This window comes from Crocuta crocuta, unplaced genomic scaffold (assembly GCF_008692635.1).
Source record: "Crocuta crocuta isolate KB4526 unplaced genomic scaffold, BGI_CrCroc_1.0 scaffold282, whole genome shotgun sequence".
Classification (NCBI taxonomy): domain Eukaryota; kingdom Metazoa; phylum Chordata; class Mammalia; order Carnivora; family Hyaenidae; genus Crocuta; species Crocuta crocuta.
In genome coordinates, this window is record NW_027529174.1 from 6621300 (window position 1) to 6644771 (window position 23472).

The following is a 23472-nucleotide window of genomic DNA, read 5'->3' on the forward strand; positions in this document are numbered from 1 at the left end:
TTAGTTGTGTTTAGCACTTTTTAATGTACCCATTGGCCATCTGTATGTCTTCTTTAGAAAAATGTCTATTCAGGTCCTATGTAGCATTTTCAATTGAATTTTTTTGCTATTGAGTTATAAGAGCTCCTTGTATATTTTGGATATTAACCCCTTATCTGATATGTGGTTTGCAAATATTTTCTCCCCTTCTGTAGGCTGCCTTTTCATTTTGTTGATGGTCTCCTTTGCTGAGCAGAAGCTTTTTAACTTGTCATATTCTTACTTGTTTACAAAGAATAAGACGTGGCCCCGATCCCCTACGGCATGTATAGTCTGTTCAGGAAGGCAAAAAACCAAACCAGCTGTGATAGCGTTTTCAGTTCTTTTCGAACACAGTGATACAGACAAGCAGTATGCACCAGAGTGAGAGAGTCCGGGTGGATTTCTTGTTCATTTTCACTTTTTGTTAAAACTACCAGTCGTTGGTGGACGGCATTTGGACCTATTTTTGTTGTTGTCACTTTCAGGTATAAAAAAAGCACTACCTCCAGCCCCAGAAACAAAGAAGGTAGGTGGTCTTTGCCTTTTGGAAGCATTTGCCATTTGTTAAGTAAGTTTATATTCATTCATGTGATTCTGCCCCTCCTGCCCCCCCCCCATATCCTATCAGAAACAGATATGCTATGGATTTTTGAGTTTTGAGGGGCATCAAATAACATTAATGTAATCATGTCAGATATTATCATCGGGGCCTCATCCTCATCTGGCATTTAGCTTGTATTTTGGCCTTAAGAATTGTCTAAAGGCTGTGGGACTTAAAAGGAATATTTCGGTCTAAAGACCACAGTATTATGACGAATCAGTGACTTCAATGATTTAATGATACACTTTTGAAGAGGGAGTAAGGTGGGAAACACCGTACTCAGTACTTTGGACCCAGACGGTACTGGATCCAGTGTGAATCTGGTACAAGTGACTTTGGATAGATTACCTAAGCCATGTTTCCTCAGTTATCAAATGGGAATTTATACTCCATTTCATGGGATCAGTATTAAGAATCAAGGAGAAAAAGTGTGTTAGGTACTAAGTGTGTGCCCTGCACATAGTAAGGACAAAGAAGTGCAAATTCTTTTCTCCCCAGGACCGAGAGGAGACCTGGTAAGAGACTCCCTCCCTGTGTGCCTTTTCCCCATTGCAGGCCGTTTGAATGGTGGGTCCGCCTTTAGTCCCCTGGTTTCTACTCCCATATTATCCTTCGCTCTCCCTTGGAAGGCTAGTCCTGACACGGAGCAGAGGCTGTTTGATGTTTAAAGAGGGATTTTGCTCATGTCCTATATTCTGAAACCCATGAGAGATCCAGTTGCCCCAATATCATTAAACTGACGGGAGGGTCCACTAGGTGGTATTAGGTAGACTTGAGGTTTCTGCTTTATCCTCTGGTGCCGTGTGAATCATTTAGGGTTTGATTTCGCACCCAGTTTCAAGCAGATTGACTCCGTTTTCATATATTGTCTCCTCTTCTTAGCGAAGGCCTCCCCCACCAATTCCGCCTGAGGAAGAAGATAATAGTGAAGAAATCGTTGTAGCCATGTATGATTTCCAAGCGACAGAAGCACATGATCTCAGATTAGAGAGAGGCCAAGAGTATATTATATTAGAAAAGAATGATGTTCATTGGTGGAGGGCAAGAGATAAATATGGGTAAGTGCTCCCTCCCTGTGTATGACACTCAGAAGGGGGTAGGGGTGGGGGTGAAGTGCTGAGCAGGAAGAGGATCATCTGGAACTATCATGTAATGAGACCAGGTCGCCCAGCAAGAAATGAAAGCACACATTATTACTTTGCAGTAACAAAGTGTAGTCCCGGTAATGACTCATTAAACGTAAATGGATCAAGCACTTCTTTCCAGAAATTAGAATGCATCACATTTGTCTCTTTGTCATTCATTAGATTTTAATTAGATCATTTTCATCTTGGGGGAATGATATTTCAGGCTTTTCTCCCCTGAGGTAGGTAATCATACGTTTTTCTAAGAGGGAGAACGCGTGCGTGTGCTTATGTGCGTGTGTGCGTAGAAAATACATGTATACACATATATGCAAGAAATTAAAAAACAAGCATTATTTATACAAGATAATTTTGGATTTAAAAGAACAGTCCTTTCAACTTTATTCTTGGTATGTAACAAACGAATATGGATAAATGTAGGGGATGAGCATCTTTTAGGCTTCGTTAAGGAAACTCTATCCTGTGCTTGCCTCTGAAATATGATCCTGTTTATATTCTGAGTTCCTGTGGATAAAAAGAGGAGGACTTTTTGTCCTAGCCAGAGGCATACCTTCCCTCCAAGTCTGCTTTCTCACCTCCTTGCCCCATTCTCACTTCCAATTCTTTATTCCTCACTTCACAGGTAGACTGATTTACCACTCCTCCAGTTGTTTTCTTTCTAGAGTATTTAAAAGTAAATTCAAATCATTCTGGCATTTTCACCCCTAAGTCTAACTGCTAACGGTGTTTGTCAACCACTGCCATGTCATTATCATACTTAATAATAATTTTGAAAAATATCATCTGTAGACTTTCCCCTAGCATTTTCAGGACTGAAAGAAGAGTACAAATGAAAGCCCAGATATCATATATCTAAATAGTTTGAAGTTATAAGTCAAGCTGGAAAACTGGTCAATAAAATAACATTTATCCTCTAACCTGACAAACGTACCTTCCAAATGACAGGAGACAAGAGTTGAATTAGAGTTCCGTGCCAGAGCGTGACAGTGCATGGAGGGCTGACTCCCTGGGGTACCTTCCCTTTTCTCTTCCCTTCTACCCCAGCTCCGTCTCACATGGACCATACGGCCCTCCCCGCCATACGTCCAAGCTCTGACCACATAACTTACAGAAGCCACTCCCCAGCTTGGCCACCCTTGGACCTGGGCTGAAGGAGTTGCACATAAGCAGCATAATTTGCTTTTCAGAGTACAAGAGGGGGAAAGGTCTGTGTTGGCCTTAGCAATGGACTCAGAATGTTGGGGTCCTAGTTACCCAGATGATGGTCTAGAGGAGGACTGAGGGAACATGGACTTTAGCTTCCTCTTAAAAGTGTGAGGCCATGGCGGGGACCTCTCTGGTCAAGGTCTAAGGATGGTAACAATTATGTAATTCCATTTTCCCCTGAGTAACTCTAACATGTATTTATGCAGTTGAAGTAGGATTAAAACAAGGTCCACATATTGCTTTTTGGCTGGTATGTCGCTCTTTTATTCTACAACAGCCCCCATCCTTTTTTTTTTTTTTTTTGATTTATTGTTGAAACTAGGTCATTTACCCTATGAAATGAGCCACAATCTGGATTAAGCTAATTGCTTTCACATGGTATCATCTAATATATCTCTGTGTCCTATATTTCCTGTAAATTGTAATCTAGAGGCTTGATCACATTAGAAGTTGATATCTGGTGGTCCCTCTTTTAATGATGGGAAGATTACTCAGTGGTTGAGGTGAGGAAAAGGCTCCTCATCAGGGTTGCCCCTAATGATTTTGGCCTTCATTAGTGATTACTGCTTAGATCCATTATTTCATTAGGGACTATAAAACAATAATTTTCTGACTCTGTCATTCCATCCACGTTTATTCTCTAAAGAAGAGTGGCCTCATCCACCAGTTCATTTAGTTTGTGCAGCAAAGGCAAGAGAAATGTTTGGTTTGTTCCTTTTACCACTTTTAAGAATAGTGCGTTGATAACTGGGTTTCCTCTAGTGATAGCAATGGTAACCAATTTTTTTTTTTAAGTATTATTATGGATGCATATTGCAGCCATTGCAGTCATTATTCTTTTTGCTTGAATTATCCCGTCTTAGGTGAGTGGTAGCTGTTTTTGGTTGGGATCACTTAAAAAAATTTTTTATGTTCTATTTTATATTTGAGAGAGAGAGAGAGAGACAGACCAAGTGCAGGCAGGGGAGGGGCAAAGAGAGAGGGAGACACAGAATCCGAAGCGGGCTCCAGACTCTGAGGTGTCAGCACAGAGTCTGACACGGGGCTCAAACACATGAACCATGAGATCATGACCTGAGCTGAAGTTGGACGCTTAACCAACTGAGCCACCCAGGTGCCTCTGGTTGGGATCACTTTAATCTTTCTTAGATTCCTTGCTTTCTGAGTAAAATGAAACAGCTGCTAAATTTCATCTTGTAATTTTCCTGTCTAAACCTGCAATTTGCTGTTTTCCCAAGGAATACTGCCTCCTTTTAGTGAGTTAATCTCTGGACAACAATTAGAGTGCTAGGATTGTCATTACCACTAGATAGCCATTGTTTCTAGGCCGTTTCAGTGCAACAGAGCTACGTATGTGTGCTCTGTGTGTGTGTGTGTGTGTGTGTGTGTATTACGAGTTCTTACTAATAGTTCAAATTCAAATTTAAGATTACGAGGATTTTACTCAATTTTTAAAATTTTATACATGTATGTCTTCTAAATTACACTGAAAGTCTTGGCTCCTACCAAGAGTCTACCTGTTATGAGTGCTTCTTTTTTTATGTAAAATTTTTTTCAATTAAAAAAATTTTCCCAGTTTTATTGAAGTATGATTGACAAGTGAAAATTACGTATATTTAAGGTGGACAACCCAGTGTTGTAATATACGTATGCATTGCAAAGTGATATCCACAATCAAGTTAGAAGAGCTGTCATCTCACATAGCTACCTCTCTGTCTGTGAGCATTTGAGATTTTCTCTAACAGATTTTTAGGTATGAAGTCTTCTTCAGCTACAATGTGTAAGAGTCATCGAGGGTAAAACTGTACTTTCGGGGGCCTCGCATAGGCCTTCCCATTCGGTTCCCTTGGGGTATGACCCAAGCATTTGCTTTTTTAACAAGTGTCCCAGATGGTGATGTAGAGGTCAGGACTACTGTCTGTGAAACAGTGCTCTACACGGACTTTTGTGAGTATTGGCAAGATGGTGTTTTAATCCAACATTTTAACTTTTCTGAAATAGAGATTTCTTTCAAAAATCCCAAGAAATTGTGAATTCAAGGGAAGCATCGTGGAATATTGGAAGGGCTCTGAACCTAGTCACAGGTTCAGATTTTAAATTCTGGCCCTGTCACTTACTAGCTTTGGGACCTGGAGACAGTCCTTTAAGTCTTTCTAAGCTTCATTCTCCCCACCAGGAAGTGGGTACAGTAGTGCCTGCTGACCTCATAATTTCAGGGAAAGTCAAATGAGGAAGTACTTTGTAAATCCTCAAATGCTATATATATTGAATTATTGGAGGTTAGCTAGTTTTTCTTAAAGCTTTAGGCAATATTATGCTTTAATAATTTCATAAAGACAGTAATCTTTCTTTTAATAACTTCTCAGTAAAATCATTTCAGTTTACTTAAAAGTATTTTACTTCTTTTCAGGAGTGAAGGATATATCCCAAGTAATTATGTAACAGGAAAGAAATCAAACAACTTAGACCAATATGAGTAAGTAAATGGCTATTTTGTGAATGTGGAGAACCAGAAAATGTTTTCATTTTCCTAGTTATGTAAGGCATTTTGGAGATGAATGGATATCTTTCATTAAGTCAGTTGTCCAGAGTGGATGTTGTGAGACTTAGTTTCTCTAATATACTTTACATGAAGGTACTATGTATGAATGCAGTTACATGGGCAAATATACTTGAATTTATTTAAAACAATTTTTTTCAATGTTATTTATTTTTGAGAAGAAGACAGAGCATGAGTGAAGGAGAGGCAGAGAGAAAGGGAGACACAGAATCTGAAGCAGGCTTCAGGCTCTGAGCTGTCAGCATAGAGCCTGATGCGGGGCTCAAACTCACAGACTGTGAGATCATGACTTGAGCCAAAGTTGGACACTTAGCTGACTGAGCCACCCAGGCGCCCTGAATTTATTTTAAACAAATCACAGCTTAGCTGACTTTGAAATACAGATCATTGTTCATTCATTGAAGAAATCAGAATACAGTTCCTGAGAGTGGCCTTAAAAAACATGTTTTGTTTCATTTTTCTTACTATGATAGCAATATGATTATTATTTTTTTAATTGTTTAAAATATGAAAAATGTTAATAAAAAAATTACTCATAAATCAACCAGTGTTGGCCCATGTTAACATTAGCATATTTCCTTTCAATTTTTTTACTATTACTTAAGGAACAGAATCATGCTGTATATGTTTCGTATGGTTTTTGTTCTACTTCACAGTATACTATGAGTTGAGTTTTCTTCATGCCATTAGATACTCTTCAAAAACATTTTCATGACTGCATTATGTTTTATTCAGCCACACATTCATCAGATATTTACTGAGGCCCTAGCATGTATGAGGCACTGTGCTGGGCCTTAGCAGGTGCAACCAGGCACATGGCCCATGGTTGTTAAGAATTTGTATAACCATTGCCTTGTTCCGACAGCACTGTGTCACGTAGCATCTGTGTTGTGTAACAGTTGCTGGGACAGCCTCTTTTTGCTTATCGTCTTCAACTAGATCTCTAAAAATTTACGTACTGGTCTAAAGGCTAGTCATGAACTTGTTAGAACTCCTAATGCTTGCTGTCAAAGTACCTTCCAGAGAAAGCAACGGGCATACTATTTATATGCCCACTAGCAGTGCGTGGCCAGGTTTTTTTTTTTGGTTTTTGGTTTTTTTTACTGTTTTATTTATGTTTGAGAGAGAGAGAATGACAGCGTGAGCAAAGGAGGGTCAGAGAGAGAGGGAAACACAGAATCTGAAGCAGGCTCCAGGCTCTGAGCTGGCTGTCAGCACAGAACCCAACGCGGGGCTCGAACCCACAAACTGTGAAATCGTGACCTGAGCCAAAGTTGGATGCTTAACCGACTGAGCCTCCCAGGCACCCCATGTGTGGCCAGGTTTTAATGAGAAGCTCATATATACCAAATACTCTTTGTGGTCATTCTAAGGTGGTCATTGTGATGCTTTGTTCACTTATTTAAAAATACCATCACCGCCACCACCACCACCAGCACCACCATCAAAAAGTTGTGTCTCCTCTGCCACTTCCTGTAATGTGAGTATACCTGACAATCTAGAAAAGGATTAATAGCACTCAGTGGTGTGATTGCCCCAAAGTTGTTGTAGAAGTAGGTAAGGGTATAAAAAATATGTAAAATAAATAGTGTTTCTGTTTTTAAATATATTTTAGGAAAAAATACCAAAATCCTTCGAATTAGGGAAGGTACTAAACTGAAAACTTTGACCTTATTTTCTTTTTTTTTTTAAAGTTTATTTATTTACTTTGATAGAGAGAGAGAGCGAGAGAGAGAGCACACACAGAAGTTGGGGAGGGGCAGAAAGGGAGAGAGAGAATTCTAAGTTGTTAGTGCAGAGCCTAACACGGGACTTGATCCACCAACTGTGAGATCGTGACCCGACCTGAAATCGATAGTTGGCTGCTTAACCACCTGAGCCACCCAGGCCCCCTTGGACCCTACTATAAAGTAATCTGACTGACAGAGAAAGACAGTATGATATGTTTTCCCTCATATGTGGAACTCGAGAAACTTAAAAGAAGACTCTGGTAGAAGGGGAAAAAATAGTTACAGAGAGGGAGGCAAACCAAGAGACTCTTAAATACAGAGAACAAACTTAGGGTAGATGGGGAGGGGAGGCAGGGAAATGGGTGATGGGGTTGAGGAGGGCACTTGTTGGGATGAGCCCTGGGTGCTGCATGTAAGTGATGAATCATGGGAATTTACCCCAAAAACCAAGAGCACACTGTATACACTTGACAATAAATTGCATTTAAAAAAAAATAAAGTGATCTGACCGAGACATAACATGATTTGGGGAGGGTTGTGCTTGGAGGCCAGATTGTCCTTATCTAATTGTGAGAACCCCCCTGATTCTTGGGATTACAAGTAAGGATTTTATGAAGGTTGTGATTCATCGCCATGAATGTTTTGGCTTTATCTTAGTTCGGAAATGTTCTCTCTTCTAAGGGACTCTCCTACTCTGTGTGGCTAAGCGCGGTCTCTGGTGTGGCAATCCCCTCCGCTCTCTGCCAAGGGTCAAGGATTCCCCCTGGCATGGGCCGTGCCTCCCTCGATGAGGACAAAACCCGTTTTCAGTGTAGACTGTCAGAGAGCCCCCTCCCCCTTCTCCCTCGGTTTTCCCACGCCAAGATTTGTGCTGTTCTCTGCTGCAGCTCGTGCTGTAACGCATTTCAAACGTCCCCAAGGGTTTAAAAAAGCCTTTTGCCAGCTATTGAATCAAGAGTCCGCCTGCTGTTTGTTTGGGCCCAGGCGTCCCAGGCAACAGACAGTCCATGGGGCTGGACTCAGGATTGCCAGCCCGAGGCCCCCAGGGCCAGCAGAACCTAGCTCTGACCTCCGCATCCTGGTAACACTAACAGTCTGAAGAGGAGAGGGTCAAAAGAGCTGCCGCAGGAAAGAAAGTGGGTTCGTGGTGATGGTCATGATGAGTTCTTGATGGAAAGATGTGAAAGGAAGCAGGTGACAGAAATGTAAGGGCCCTTCGAATGGGGCAAAGTCTGAGATAAGACTGAGTGGGTGGCTCAAGGGTAAAGGGTCAAATTACAGAACCAGCAATGAATCATAACTTGGCTTGTTTCTGGTTTTCCTTCATTTATACTGGTTGTCTTCTTCTTCTTCTTCTTTTTAAGTCTATTTATTTTTTAAAGAGAAAGAGAAAGAGAGAAAGCACAAGTGGGAAGAGGCAGAGAGAGAAGCCCAGGCAGGCTCCGTGCGGACATGGGGCTCCATCTCACAAACCGTGAGATCTTGACCTGAGCTGAAATCGAACTGGATGCTTAACCAACTGAGCCAGCCACGTGCCCCCTGGTTGTCTTCTCTTTATGATTTACCGAACCCATCCTCCCCAAGAGCATTGGCCAGCATCCAAACTTTCCAGAAAAGACGGAGTGTCTCCAGCTCTCCTTCCCTCTCTATTCAGACACCACTAAGAAGTCTGGTTCCCCTGGAGTGTTTTGCAGTGACCAGCCAATCCAAAAACCTTATTCACATCAGGTTTTGCTATCTAAGAACAGAATGACAAGTTACTTACAAATCCCCAGCCATTCTTTTTAGATGTAGGGTGAGTCTTCCATCAAGGGGAGCTAACTAACCCCTCACACAGAGACGTTTGTGTGCCGGGCTAGGAGAGATGTATGCGGGCCAGCATCTGCATCAGCACTCCCGCTTAGCATGTGGGCTCCTTCCGTTTACCCGTGTGCAGGGTTCTTGCCAGGATGAGTTCAGCAGAGCCACCCCTGGCTTTGCTGTCTTGCCTGGTGATACGTATCATAGAAGAGGGAGAGAAACCACAATGGGCCATTGGGAAATACCACTAACTGATTCATCCATTTGTTCATCACTCCTTCTTCCTTGCCTTCCGTCAACATATTCTTAAAGGTCTGAGTTTATGTCCTAGTGAGGGGAAATGCCCTTTCTGGGAAACCTGCAAATGCCATAAAAAGGACTACTTACGGCAAGGTTTCAAAAAGCCTGCCTGCCTTTGTGCCGTGGATTCCTTTCCTTTCTTATTTCCTTTTTCCCTTCCCAGGAGCTGAATGTACTAGATAAGGAAAGGACCTCTTTCTTTCTCTGAATATCTTAAATTTAATTTCCTCCTGAGAGCCATAAGTTAGCCTTACGGATTTCCTACATCTGAATGTGAGACCAACCCTCCATTGCTTACTCTGGCTGTGAAGATGTGGGGTTGAATCTTTGTTATTTACAAAGAGATTTTTTCCCCTAATCTTTCAGGTTCTGCTGGTTTATAATATATGTGACGAGGGCTCCAGTTGCCTTTCCTTAATTAATTTTTATGACTTTTTTTGACATTCTGACGAATGTTTCTTATATCAGTGGAAAAGCTCAGACACAGAATCCATTCTGTCCTCATTTATCATATCTCTCTATTGCTTTGGAAAGTTGATTGATTACAACTGCAATTTTGTTAAACTTGGTCTCAGTTCATAAAATGGGATCCAGGGCAATGAGATCTTAATGCCCATAATTCTGGTCAATCACCCCAAGCTCCAAGGGAAATAACAGTCATCAGCTTGTATTGAGATTGTAGTTAGGCTGCTACACAAGCATAAAAGCATCCAGACCAAAAAAGGATCTTGTATTTTTCCCTTTATGTTCTCTTGTCTCAGGGTGCTTGCTGGGTCAAAAGCAGATGCTGGTTCTTTTATAATAAAGCTGAACCAGTGGTAGAAAAGTCAGATGCCCAGAGGGGACAGTCTGGTTTCGTAATATTGGAAGCCTTGGGAAACAAGACTGTGGCTGAGATTTCTTTGCTCACTGAAGGGCGTCTAAAACAAACAGATCAAAACAAACAACAGAAGTTTAAAAGTGAACGCCAAAGGAAGCAGTCTGAGTTCATGTTCTTTGGCCTTATAATCTCATGGAGAGAGTGCGCTGGAGGAGCAGGGAGAGGGAGAGGTGGGAGATGGCAGTTTCCCTCTTTCCTTGGAGAGGATTTCCCAAGGGTTTAGAGGGGGCACTGATGTGCAGGGGCTTGGGGTCGTTGCGCAGAGTGGTGACAGCCTTGGTGTCAGGGCTGGCGCTGCTGCTTGGTCATAGCAGGATTCCTATGACAGAGACTCAGGTGACCGCCAGGGCGTGGGGCTGTGCTCCAACTAGTAAGTCTGGAAAACCCAGGAGGCCTGTTCTTCTGTTTTGCTGTCTCTTTTGACACTTGGGGGCCTTTGTGAAATTCACTGGGAGAGCCTCCATTATGACTTGAAATGAAATCTACTGCCTATTGGTGGGATAGGGGCCTGTGGTAAGTTTTAATTTGAATTAAATACAATAATGAAGGTAGGATGATGTTTCCTGCGTGTTTGAATCTGTGGAGTAAAATTTGTTCTTGCTATTACTACAGTCGTGAAAAATTGGAAATGATTTTTATGTTAAATAATAAGAGTAGCTTAAATAAATTATGGTGCATTCATACCATGATGCATAGGATTATATTGCTTTGCAAAGATGTCTGTCACACACTGTTACATAAAAAGTTCTGGTTATGATATAGCAAGTATAGATTGATCCCATTTTAATAACAAAATATGAATGTCGGCGTATGTATATACATCATAAAAACATGAGTAGAGAAAGTCTGGAAGTATATATATCCAAATGTTACTAGTCATTGTCTGTATCATTGAGATTATTCTCATTTTAATGTCTTGTTGTTCTTTATTGTATTTATTATTGATGAGCGGTGTTACATGGTTAATCCTAGAAAGAATAAAAAGTAATTTTAAAAACCTGAGGCCTTAAATGTACTTTTCTCCCCCCTGTTCAGATGGTATTGCAGAAATACGAACAGAAGCAAAGCAGAGCAACTTCTCAGAAGTGAAGTAAGTGTTTGTACTTGTTTTGTGAGTTTGGTTTCAGCACAGATTAATTGTAACAAATCTCTATAAGTGACTTCACACATCTGTTTCTACAGGCTAAAAAATAGTGTGATATAAGTGGCCTTTTTTAATCATTTAACATTGAGGATTGGTATACTATTAGTTTCTTGGGGCCACCAAAACAAGGTACGACAGACTGAGTGGTTTAAGCAACAGAAATGCATTGTCGCGTGGCTCTAGAGGCTGGATGGAAGCCGGCAGTCCACGTGCCAGAAGAGTTGGCTCCTTCTGAGGGCTGGGAGGGAAGGACCTGCTTCAGGCCTCCCACCTTTTCCCCCCTCTGCTCCACATTTCATGCATATCCGTCTCTGTGTCCAAATTTCCCATTTTAAAAAAATATTTATTTATTTTTGAGAGAGAGAGAGAGCTGTCAGCACAGAGCCCGATGTGGGGCTTGAACTCACAAACCGTGAGATCATGACCTGAACCAAAGTCAGACACTTATCTGACTGAGCCACCCAGGTGCCCCCCAAATTTCTCTTTCATATAAGATTGGCTTACGGCCCAGTCTCCTGATCTCATTTTAACTCCATTCCCTTTGTAAATCTCTAAATACGGTCACATTCTGGAGTCCTGGGGGTTAGGACTCCAAAATATCTTTCTGAAGTGGGAGACAATTAAACCCATGCCATTAGGTAACAACTAGTACATGGGTAACATTTTCTTTACTTTGTTTCTCACTAATTTATTATTTGCTACCTTGATTTTAGTACTTACTGTTTTTTTTTCCTTTTTGCTCAAAGTTACTTGTTTTAAAATAATTTACATCAATATTACATGATATCTATTATAAATGAAGTTTTTATTCATTTATTTTTAATTTTTTTTTAGATGTTTATTTTTGAGAGAGAAAAAGAGACACAGAGCGTGAGCAGGGGAGGGGTAGAAGAGAGGGAGACACAGATTCCGAAGCAGGCTCCAGGCTCTGAGCTGTCAGCACAGAGACTCACATGGGGCTCAAACCCATGAACCACAGAATCATGACCTGAGCCAAAGGTGGATGCTTAACTGACTGAGCCACCCAGGTGCCTCATAAATGAAGTTTGAATAAGTATTTAGTTGCCTTTAGAAATAAATGAGCAAAATAATAATAAATAATAAATGTGCTAAAATGCTTACACTTTTTAAAAAGCAATAAAACAAAAGGGTAAATTTCAGTATGGAGGAAGCTACAGTAGACTAAGTAAGGAGACCTGAGTCTATCTGTGACTTCCCTTATCCGTTTTGTGCATCTGTAATATAAGGAGGTTGAATCAGAAGGTTATCTGTACAGTTCTCCTCATTTATTATCTATTCTATTTAGTAATAGTTCTCCATTTTTTCCTAAGTTTTATGCATTTATTTTTTAAAGAAAGAGAGAGTGCATATACAAGCAGGTGGCGGGGGGAAGGGCAAAGAGAAAGGGAGACAGATAATCCCAAGCAGGCTCCATGCTGTCAGCACAGAGCCTGATGTGGGATTCAAACTCCCGAACTGTGAGATCATGACCTGAGTGGAGATCAAGAGTCAGAGGCTTAACTGACTGAGCCACCCAGGAGCCCCAATAGGTATCAATTTTTTTAAACCCATACTTTCTCACTTTATCTCCTGCTTATTACTACCAGACAGGGTTTTGTTTGGACACTTGTTTCCGTAGTTTATATTAAAGAGCAATAGCAAGTGACTTTGCTTAATTCAGATGATATGTTACCGCACCTACTTCCCCAACAGGATTCTTACATGCCTCCCTGGTGACCCCACAATGAGAGGCAGCTATAAGGGAGCAGGTAGCTAGAAAGCCTGTGGTCCAAATTTGACTCTATTACTCACTTGCTGTGTGGTCTGGGGCAATTCTCCACCTTCTCTGTGCTCCATTTCCTTACCTGAGAAGTAAAGCAGGGTTAGCAGTACTACCTACCTCAAAGGACTGTTCTGAGGATTAAGCACATCCACATATTAGAACATATTAAAACTGAGTAAGCTCTCAATAATTATATTGTAGTTATTATACTTTTTACTGATCGATGAACTATTATGATCACCGATTCTCTTTCCTATGAAGAAGAATGAAATTTATTTTGTTTTTTGACCATTAAATACACTCATCTTTTAGAGTGGCATAATCGGCAGGGAGGTGTTTGATGTTCCTGGCTCCTGTTTCTTGCTGTGTCACTGAAAACCTGATGAGAACTTATTTTTTAGTCATTCCGTATTGTATTGCTTTTAGTTTTCTCTGCTTGCTTTACTTGTGCTTGCGCCTCTCCTTTTGTGAACAGTGATATTTAACATCGATTTCCAGGGGAATTAGGGATTTTAAAAATGTTCTTATAAAGAGCAGCGAGATATTTACAGGAAAAATGCTATGTGGACAGAAGGTGATATTGAGTCAGGATTCAAAGGTTCTAGCAAATATGAAAAATATATGATATGAAACCCAGTTATTAGGAAATACATTTTTTTAGTAACTGTTTCCCCGGATGTCCAGAACGTCTAGAAACTGCAAAGTCTTGTGTATTGGTTTCTAAAGGGCACTTCCAGATATCTTGTTGAAATATCTCATGCTGTTGTGTGTGAAGATTTGTGCTTGTGGGGAATTGTGAGTGTACTTTCTTCAACTGCTCTCCCAGCACAGTAATGTGAAGGGGAAAGTCGTGTGGTTACACCCTGGTTTTTTTTTTTTAAGTTGTGCTTCTCCAAAGCAGATTTTTGAAGCAAAGGATAATAAACATGAAATACGATTGGCTTCTTGAATCTTCTCTGTGGCAGAAGACACTTGTTATTAGATTGACAAAATTTTCTTAACTTGGATCTTAGGATAAAGAAGGTGGTTTTATGGTCAGAGATTCCAGTCAACCAGGCATGTACACAGTCTCCCTTTATACAAAGTTTGGAGGGTAAGTAATCAATCAGTCAAGCCCCCACCTTCTCTCTCTCTCTCTCTCTCTCTGTCTCTCTCTCTGAGAGTTTTTGTATGAAGTTCCTATGTAGTTTTTATGGATTCCTAATTTTCAAACAATAAGATGCATTTCATCATTAAACAAGAAAATCTGACTTGATCTCTAAAATCTAGCCTGCTTTTCTATTCATATTTCTTTATGTCCTATACTTGGTAATTTTCCTTATAGTTTTCCATATATATCCACTGAGAATGTCTATGGAAACGTTAGGAACATTCAAGAAATAAGTACTGTGCGCTGCACTGAGCACTAAGGATGCCACAGTGAACAAAGTAGACAGACCCTGCCCTCCTATAGCTTAGCAGGGGATTCAGACAAGCAAACAGGCAGCTGTGGTAATGCATGAGGAAGTACCGTGCTCAGAGAGCAATGCGTGTATGTGTGTGGGGGTGGTACGTGGCCCAGACACATCCGAGTTAGTCACCAATATTGTCTAGGGACATCTAGATAGATGGGCAGTGGAGGTAGAAGTTGGAGGGAAGGGAGAGTGTTTCTGACTTAAGAAACTGGACGCAGAATTGAGGGAGGCTATGGTGAGTTCCAGGAACTGACAAATGCGTATTTTAGCCAGAATGGGAGGGGTGGGGTGAAGAGAGGAAAGAGAACCCTAAGAGATAAAAGTCGAGGTCAGGTCATGTCACTGTCGAGGAGCTTTATTTTAAGAGCAGAGGGAGTTTTCTTGAAAGAATTTTTAGCAAGAGATGACTTGAGAAGATCTGTGTTCTAGAAAGATATCTAGAATATAATTTGCACATTTTTTAGAAGTCAGTTCACTTTTAGAAGTGTAAGTCTTTTAGACATTTGCACGTTTACATCAATAGCAGGGACAAAAAAACGGTAGCCAGCTAAGAGCTATTTTAAAACTTTTAACTGTTGGTAAATGGAGTTGGTAAATTTTCTCTTTCACAATCTCATGCAGGGGCCAAGTACGTTACCAATGACCACTTTAAAAACTTCCACCTGTTAATGTGAAAAGTGAAGCTAAGAAGAACATGGGGAAAAATAAAAGTTGTGCAGAGACTAGAAGGGGCCGAATGTAGAGACCTGTGGTTTCTTGGTGGAAAACATCTTAAGAGCGACATTACATTATTTCAAAGTGGTGCTAACACATTTTGATTTTTGTTTCAGAGAAGGCTCGTCAGGCTTCAGGCATTATCATATAAAGGAAACAACAACATCCCCAAAGAAGTATTATCTCTCAGAAAAACATGCATTTGGTTCAATTCCTGAGATCATTGAATATCATAAGCACAATGCAGCCGGTAAATGATCTATTAAAACGTTTTTCAAATGTAGGGTCGGGATGAAAATGGTCAGACATTGTGATGAGTTCTTCCTTGAACAGTTTTAGTTTGTAGTTAATTGTAGATTGTGAATGATTTAAAATGATTGCATATTAAGGAGGTGATATATACAGAGTAAAATAGGGTACTATTAAGTCTCATAAAAGGCTGCCTTGGGCTGTCTGGGTGGCTCAGTCGGGAAGTGTCTGACTGTTGGTTCGGCTCAGGTCATGATTTCACAATTTGTGGGATTGAGCCCCGTACTGGGCTCTGTATTGAAAGCATGGATCCTGCTTGGGATTCTCTCCTTCTCTCTCTGTGCCTCCTTTGCTCTCTCTCTCTTAAATAAAGGAACTTAAAAAAAATATTTTTTTAAAAAGCTGTCTTAACCTCAGGACATGAGTTATTCTTACTGTGTATGATGAATGTTCACACTCCCGTGGCTTATACCCTTGGTACTGACAATGACTCCTTGCTTGACCAAGCTTTAGTCAGGCTCCTGAACCATCCTCTAGACCCATTTGTGCACTTTCTTGCAAGATCCAGTTTTAGCAAGAACCCTGCTAAGTCAGTTTCACCAGAACTCCCACCCTGGATATCCACTCACACTCAGTATCTGATCAGGTTCCTTATTTTCCACTGGGTGATGTCCGGTCACCGTGGCTTGGATTCAGCAAGGTCCTGTTAGATTGGCGTATCCCAACCCCCTTCATTGCCTGGAGTTCCTTGGAGTAATTTCCCATCCACAGACCCCCACCCTGCTCCTTGGGTATAAATCCCCACTTGCCCATGCTGTATTTGGGGTTGAGCCGGACCTCTGTCGAACTGTAAAATCCTATTGCAATGGTTCCTATACCAATCACGGTGGTCCTGAATAAAATCTGCCTCACCACCTTTACAGGTGTCATTGGATAGTTTCTTTTCTTTAAAAGTACTAAACTAAAAGCTAAGATAGGTCTATGTCAGGGTTGTCACAGAAGCAGTCAGACTAGGGCTACGCTAGTGACTTCTCAAGACTAGGGTAATCATGTCCTGGACAAGTTTTCCATCTTCTTGAATATCTGCTATACTTACTACCAGAGTGGGAACAAACCAAACACACAAACCGGAATCTACATTGGTGGCCATTTTCTCAGATGATGATAAGGAGCAGTTATTGAGATATAATTTAAATATCATAAAATTCACCCATTTAAGTATACAGTTGAGTGGTCATTAGTGTATTTAGAGTGGTTCCAACTATCACCATAATCTAAGAACATTTTCATCATCCTCAAAAGAAATACGGTGCCCATCACCTGTCTCCCCCCACCCAGTCCCCACCCCACTGCTGGCCTTCTTTCGCCAGTGCATCCCTTGGCAACCACTAATCTACTTCCTGTCTCCTCAGATTTGCCTATTCTGGACATTTCTTACAAATGGAATCATACAATATGTGGTCTGCTGTGACTGCTGCTTTGACTTAGCATAATGTGTTTAACATTTGTCCATGTTGTAGCCTGTATAAATGTTCCATTCCTTTTTATTGACAAATAATAATCCACTGTGTTAATTTCATTTATCCATTTGTCATCATTCATCAGTGGGTGCACATCTGGGTGGTTTCCACATTTTGGCTTTTATGAATAATGCTGCTATGAACATTTGTATACAAGTTTTTGTTTACAAGTTTTTGTTTCATTTCCCTTGGTTACTTACCGAGGAGTGAATTTACTGGGTTATATGTTAAGTCTGTGTCTAACATGTGAGGAGCTATTTTCATTATCGATTTATCCCCCAAAGAACTTTTACTTATCTCTTATTACGTTACTTTCTTTTTCAGCGTTCATGTTTCCTTATTTCCTTCTTTTGTGTTCTTATATAAGAACTGTTACCTCAATTCAGTCATGTAGCAAACAAGAATTAAGTGCCAGGCACTCTGCCTGGTTCTAGGGCATCTGTGGTAGACCAGAGATACTGATTGCCCCTGTGTCTGTCAGAACTTACCATCTGGTGGGGGAGACAGAGAAGTAGGTAACACTTTAATTGTATGTGACCCTTTAATTTTTTCTTCTAATGTTTATTTAATTTTAGAGAAACAGAGAGACAGAGTGTGAGTTGGGGAGGGGCAGAGAGAGAGGGAGACACAGCATCTGAAGCAGGCTCCAGGCTCTGTGCTGACAGCTCAGAGCCTGACGCAGTGCTCGAACCCACAAACCATGAAATTATGATCTGAGCTGAAGTCAGACGCTTAACCGACTGAGCCACTCAGGCGACCCACGTGACACTTTAAAGTTACTATGAGATATGCTGTAACTGAAGAAATACAGAGGGAAATAGGAGAGGTATCTGCCATTTCTTCTTATTTAGTTCTGTAAGCAGCTTATGTATGTTAAAGGGTTTACCCTACCTCGCTGATTTCCAGTAGTTGCTATTACAGTTGTTGATATTTTAGAGCCCTCTATTTATGCTTAGATTACTAGTATTGAGTTATCAAGGTGAATCACTTTAATTTTTAATAAACTACCTTTAAATCCCTTTCATAGTTCAGATCTCACTGGAAAACAACATGAAATAATAATTGATAACTGTTAGAAACCTTTTAACATTTTTTTAAAATGTTTGAGAAGAGAATAGTGCTAGCAGAGAGCTTGATAAACACTGAGTATTTATTTAAGTTCATTTAGTTATTTCTGAGAGAAAGTGGGGGCTGGGAGGTAGAGGCGGAGAGAGAGGGCGAGAGATAGAATCCCAAGCAGGCTCCGTACTGTCAGCACAGAGCCGGACCCAGTGCTCGAACTCACGAACCATGAAATCATGGCCCGAGCCAAAATCAAGAGTTGAACACTTAAGCAACTGAGCCGCTCAGGTGCCCCCCAAAACACTGTAACGTTTAAAAGGCAACGTTTGTTGAGTGAATAAAAGCAGCATTTCTATCTTTAAAAGGTTTTTATGTTTTGTAAAAATGTGAAGTGGTCAACTCAAAGTGTAGGATTATCTTCCTCCTGCCGGCCTTCCTGTTTCTATTTTTCGCTAGCATATAGCAGAGTGCCGTCTGTGCCTACAGACATGAGCACTAAGTGAATAAATGAAGGGACTTGATACAGGCGTGTCTAAGTTCCGTGCTTTGCCGTGTAGAATGACTGAGAATGAATTGAGCCGCCCTGCTTTCTCTGACTTCAGGACTTGTGACAAGGCTGCGGTACCCAGTGAATGTGGAGAAGAGCGCGCCCACCACTGCAGGATTCAGCTATGGTAACGCATTTTGTAGCTGCGTTTTTCCTGGCTAATTTTCCTTGAAAAAAATCCATCACCACAAGACCAATTTAGATGTTTAGAATTCCGCATAGTAGAACTGTTTTTATAGTTGTATAGTATGAGGTTTTTATTTTATTTTTTTAAATATTTTTATTTATTTCTAGGAAAGAGAGAGAGAGAGAGACAGCGTGAGCAGGGGAGGGTCAGAGAGAGAGGGAGATACAGACTCTGAAACAGGCTCCAGGCTCTGAGCTGGCAGTCAGCACAGAGCCCGACACAGGGCTCGAACCCATGAACCACGAGATCATGACCTAAGCGAAAGTCGGACACTTAACCGACTAAGCCACCCAGGTGCCCCTAGTATGAGGTTTTTAGATGATTGTACTCATAGCCACGGTAACCCTAGATTTTCTGTTTTCATCATTATTCGTACTTCAGCAGAAAACTTTCTGTTGGTGAAAAATAAGCATTGCCACGATATTTCTAAAATAAACCAAACCCTTTCCTGGTGCTCACAAGCCTTTTTGGTTACTCCCAGGAAAGTAGGGATGGAGGTAATAAAGAAAGTGTCCACCTGAAGTCTGTTGCTTCCAGCAAAAGCCTTTTAAACAGAAGATTAAATTCTTTCCAACCTGATGTAATGGGGGAAAAAAACCAAAAAAAAATGAAACCGAGGGGGAAGAATGCTAAAGGAGGAAGTATTTGATTTTTTTTTCTAAGTACCTTTAAGCTCTATTATTATTAGCTTATTCAGCATCTTGTTGCTTTCTGCAGTTCACTTGGCTTGTCTTGTGACGGCTCAGAAGGGAGTCCATCCTCCCCAGAGGGTAGAAAGCCACCATTTGCAATTTAGATGCACATTGCAAGTCTGCTCTATGTTTTACTGGCAGTTGTATTATCCTGTAACTTTGACATTGGCTTTGGGTGTAGTTTCTTTGTTTTGTGCTGATTCATACTGTGTTCTCCTATTAATGTTATCACTTTCTCCCTCTGTCTTACAGAAAAATGGGAGATCAACCCTTCAGAGCTGACCTTTATGAGGGAACTGGGGAGCGGGCTGTTTGGAGTCGTGAGGCTTGGCAAGTGGAGAGCTCAGTACAAAGTTGCAATCAAAGCTATTAGGGAAGGTGCCATGTGTGAGGAAGACTTTATAGAAGAAGCTAAAGTGATGATGTAAGTTACCCTGTTCTTGCCTCTCTCCAACGGAGACCCTGCTGGTTTCTTTTCCAATAGTAACTGTATGTATGCATGACTTCCCTCCCAGGAAGCTGACACACCCGAAGCTCGTACAGCTTTATGGCGTATGCACCCAGCAGAAACCGATTTACATTGTTACGGAGTTCATGGAAAGGGGCTGTCTTCTGAATTTCCTCCGCCAGAGACAAGGCCACTTTAGCAGAGATATGCTGCTGAGCATGTGTCAAGATGTATGTGAAGGGATGGAGTACCTGGAGAGAAACAGCTTCATCCACAGAGATCTGGTAATCAGAAACCACCGGTATTCCCATTCAGTGGCCAAGTTCCTTTGTGACGCTGGGGCAGCGAATGAGCAATGATGTATTAATACCCACTTTCTGTTCTCAGCAGTGTTTCGTCATTATCTTTAAACTCGGTAAATTTAACATGCCTCATAATTTTAACAGAAAAATCTTTATTAAATCTAATACATCTAATAGATAATTACATAAGCAATTGTATAAATAATACGTAATTGCATAGGTGATTATTTCTAAGCAACTTACCATGTATTAAGTACTTGATCTCCATAAGAATCTCAGGTGACAGCTGAGACTTCTGATCATCATTGTTTGATATGGAAGAAAATTAGCTTGAGAGACCTGAAATGTCTTGTATATGGTGATACATGGGGAAGCTAAGGGTTGACTGTCACTAAATCCCAGGCTCGTTCCCACCTCACACACTGTAAGCTAGAACAGAAGATAGAACAGAAATCCTTGGCTTATTTTCCTTCTTTCTCAAATCACTGGGAAAAGATGGAGACCCGTGTTAACTCCTCAGAATACTAGAAAAAGGACTCTATTACTGGTTCTAAATTATTGTGATGAAGATACTTCTTAATTTCTCATCTCTCTCTCTATCTCTCTCCCTATCTCCTCTCTTTCTTCTTTTCTTTCCTTTTTTGTTCTCTGCTTACTCTTCTCAAATGCGTCTATTTTCAGCATGTTGACAGAACTATGAGTTCCGGTTAAACCTTAAAGGTGATTCTTTCACCAAAAAGAATGTGATTTTCCACCTGGGACTGTTTTCCATATTTAAGGTGTTGTTGTTGTTTTTAAGTAGTGCTGGCTTCATGACCAGCACAGAGCCCAGTGCAGGGTTTGAACTCACAACCCTGACATCAAGACCTGAAGTGAGATCAAGAGTCAGAAACTTAAGTCAGAAACTTAACCTTAACCAGCCAGGGGCCCCTTCACACTTTAGTTTTAACTTTCTTGTCATAAAGCATGGATACATTTCTTCTAGAGTAACAGAAAGCATTTACAAAAATTTAACGATCGTCTTAAACAGGCATTGCTTTAATAGGTATTTAATACATATTGGCTCATTTAATCATTATAGCAACTCTAAGAAGTAGGTACTATTATTATTTTCACTTTGCAGATGACAAAACTGAGGTGCAAATAGGATAAAGTAACTTATCAATGGTCAAGTAAACTGTGGAGTCGGGATTTGAACCTGGGGGGTTTGGCTCTAGAGTCTACACTATAAGCACTGTGCAGAAACCATCTGTAGTTTTAGGGCATAATAAAGAGCAGAAGATTTGTAAATGGAAGACCTAGATTCTGTTTCTACATCTGCAAATTGTGGGTGGGTTAGAATACTGGTTTGCTCTCAAGACTGGTTCCCCCTGCAGCTTTACTGAGGTATAATTGACAAAATTGTGTATATTTAAAGTATACAGCATAATGACTTGATATATGTATACATTGTGAAATGACTATCACAGTCAAGTTAATTGTATCCATATCTCACATGTGATAAGAATGCTTAAGATTTAATCCTTTAGTAAATTTTAATTAAACAATAGTATTACTTATAGTTATCATGCTATACATTAGATGCTCAGAACATAATGAGTTTCATATTTTTTCTTCAGATTCCCTATATAAATGATGTCATACAGTATTTGTCTTTCNTTTTAGTAAATTTTAATTAAACAATAAAGTATTACTTATAGTTATCATGCTATACATTAGATGCTCAGAACATAATGAGTTTCATATTTTTTCTTCAGATTCCCTATATAAATGATGTCATACAGTATTTGTCTTTCTGTCGGGCTAATTTCACTTAGCATATTGCCTTCCATGGTCATCTCTGTTGCTACAATAACAAGATTGTTTTTTATGGCTTATTCCTCTGTGTGTGTGTGTGTGTGTGTGTGTGTGTGTGTACACACCATATCAACTTTATTCACTCATCCTTTGGCGAACAGATTATTTCATATCTTGGCTATTGTGAGTAATGCTCTTTTGAATATGGGGGTGCAGACATCCCTTTGAAGCTCTGATTTTATTTCCTATTGTGTATATTTAGAAATGGAATTGCTGGATCATATGGTAGTTCTATTTTTAATTTTTTGAGAAAACCCCATACTGCTTTCCATAATGGCTCTACCAATTTACATTCCCACGAATACATTCCCATGTCTTTTTCTCCTCTTTTTCCTCATTGCCAACTTTTGTTATCTCTTGCGTTTTTGAGAATAGCCATCTTGACAGGAGTGAAATGACATCTCATTATGCTTTTGATTTGCATGTCCCTGATGATTAATGATGTTGAGCCCCTTTTCTTATTCCTGTTGGCCATTTGTATGTGGGGTTTTTTTAGTTTTTTAATGTTTTATTTATATCTGAGAGAGAGAGAGAGAGAGACAGCGTGAGCAGGGGAGGGTCAGAGAGACAGGGAGACACAGAATCTGAAACAGGCTCCGGCTCTGAGCTGGCTGTCAGCACAGAGCCCGAACCCACGAACCGTGAAATCATGACCTGAGCCAAAGTCGGATGCTTAACCAACTGAGCCACCCAAGCGCCCCATGTGTTTTGGTTTTTTTTAAACATGTATTCAGGTTCTTTGCTCCTTTTAAAAAATTGGATTATTTGCTTTTTTTTGGTATTGAGTTATATGATTTCTTTATGTATTTTATGTGAAACCTCTATTGGTAAAATGGTTTTGCAATACTTTCTCCCATTCTGTAGTTTTCCTTTTTATTTTGTTGACCGCTTTCCTTTGCTATGCAAAGATTTATAGTTTGATGTAGCCTAGTTACTTATTTCTGCTTTTGTTTCTTGTGCTTTTGGTGTCATATCCAAAAATTCATTGCCAAGGCCATGTCAAGAAGCGTTCCCCTGTTTTCTTCTAGTCCTGGATTCAGGACTTACATTTAAGTCTTTAATCCATTTCAAGTCAATTTTTGTGTATGGTGTAAGATAAAGGACCAGTTTCATTATTTTCATGTAGATATCCAGTTTTGCCAGCACCATTTACTAAAGAGACTGTCTTTTCCCCACTCTATGTTCTTGGCCTTTTTGTCAAAGATTACTTGGCCATATATGCATGGGTTTACTTCTGGGCTCTGTATACTTTTCCATTGGTCTATATATT

At 40.3% G+C, this 23472-nt stretch overlaps 1 protein-coding gene across 2 annotated transcripts in view; it reads left to right on the top strand.

Annotated features, from left to right (window-relative positions):
• The window catches only part of TEC (tec protein tyrosine kinase), a 182189-nt gene that overhangs the window by 150827 nt on the left and 7890 nt on the right, over nt 1–23472 (top strand). For both annotated transcript variants that reach the window (XM_077757819.1, XM_077757817.1), the window contains exons 6-14: nt 507–547; nt 1505–1680; nt 5384–5449; nt 11279–11333; nt 14184–14263; nt 15455–15588; nt 18772–18843; nt 19848–20019; nt 20111–20327. In XM_077757819.1, the coding sequence (XP_077613945.1) occupies nt 507–547; nt 1505–1680; nt 5384–5449; nt 11279–11333; nt 14184–14263; nt 15455–15588; nt 18772–18843; nt 19848–20019; nt 20111–20327 (1013 nt within the window). The remainder of the gene's footprint in view (nt 1–506; nt 548–1504; nt 1681–5383; nt 5450–11278; nt 11334–14183; nt 14264–15454; nt 15589–18771; nt 18844–19847; nt 20020–20110; nt 20328–23472) is intronic.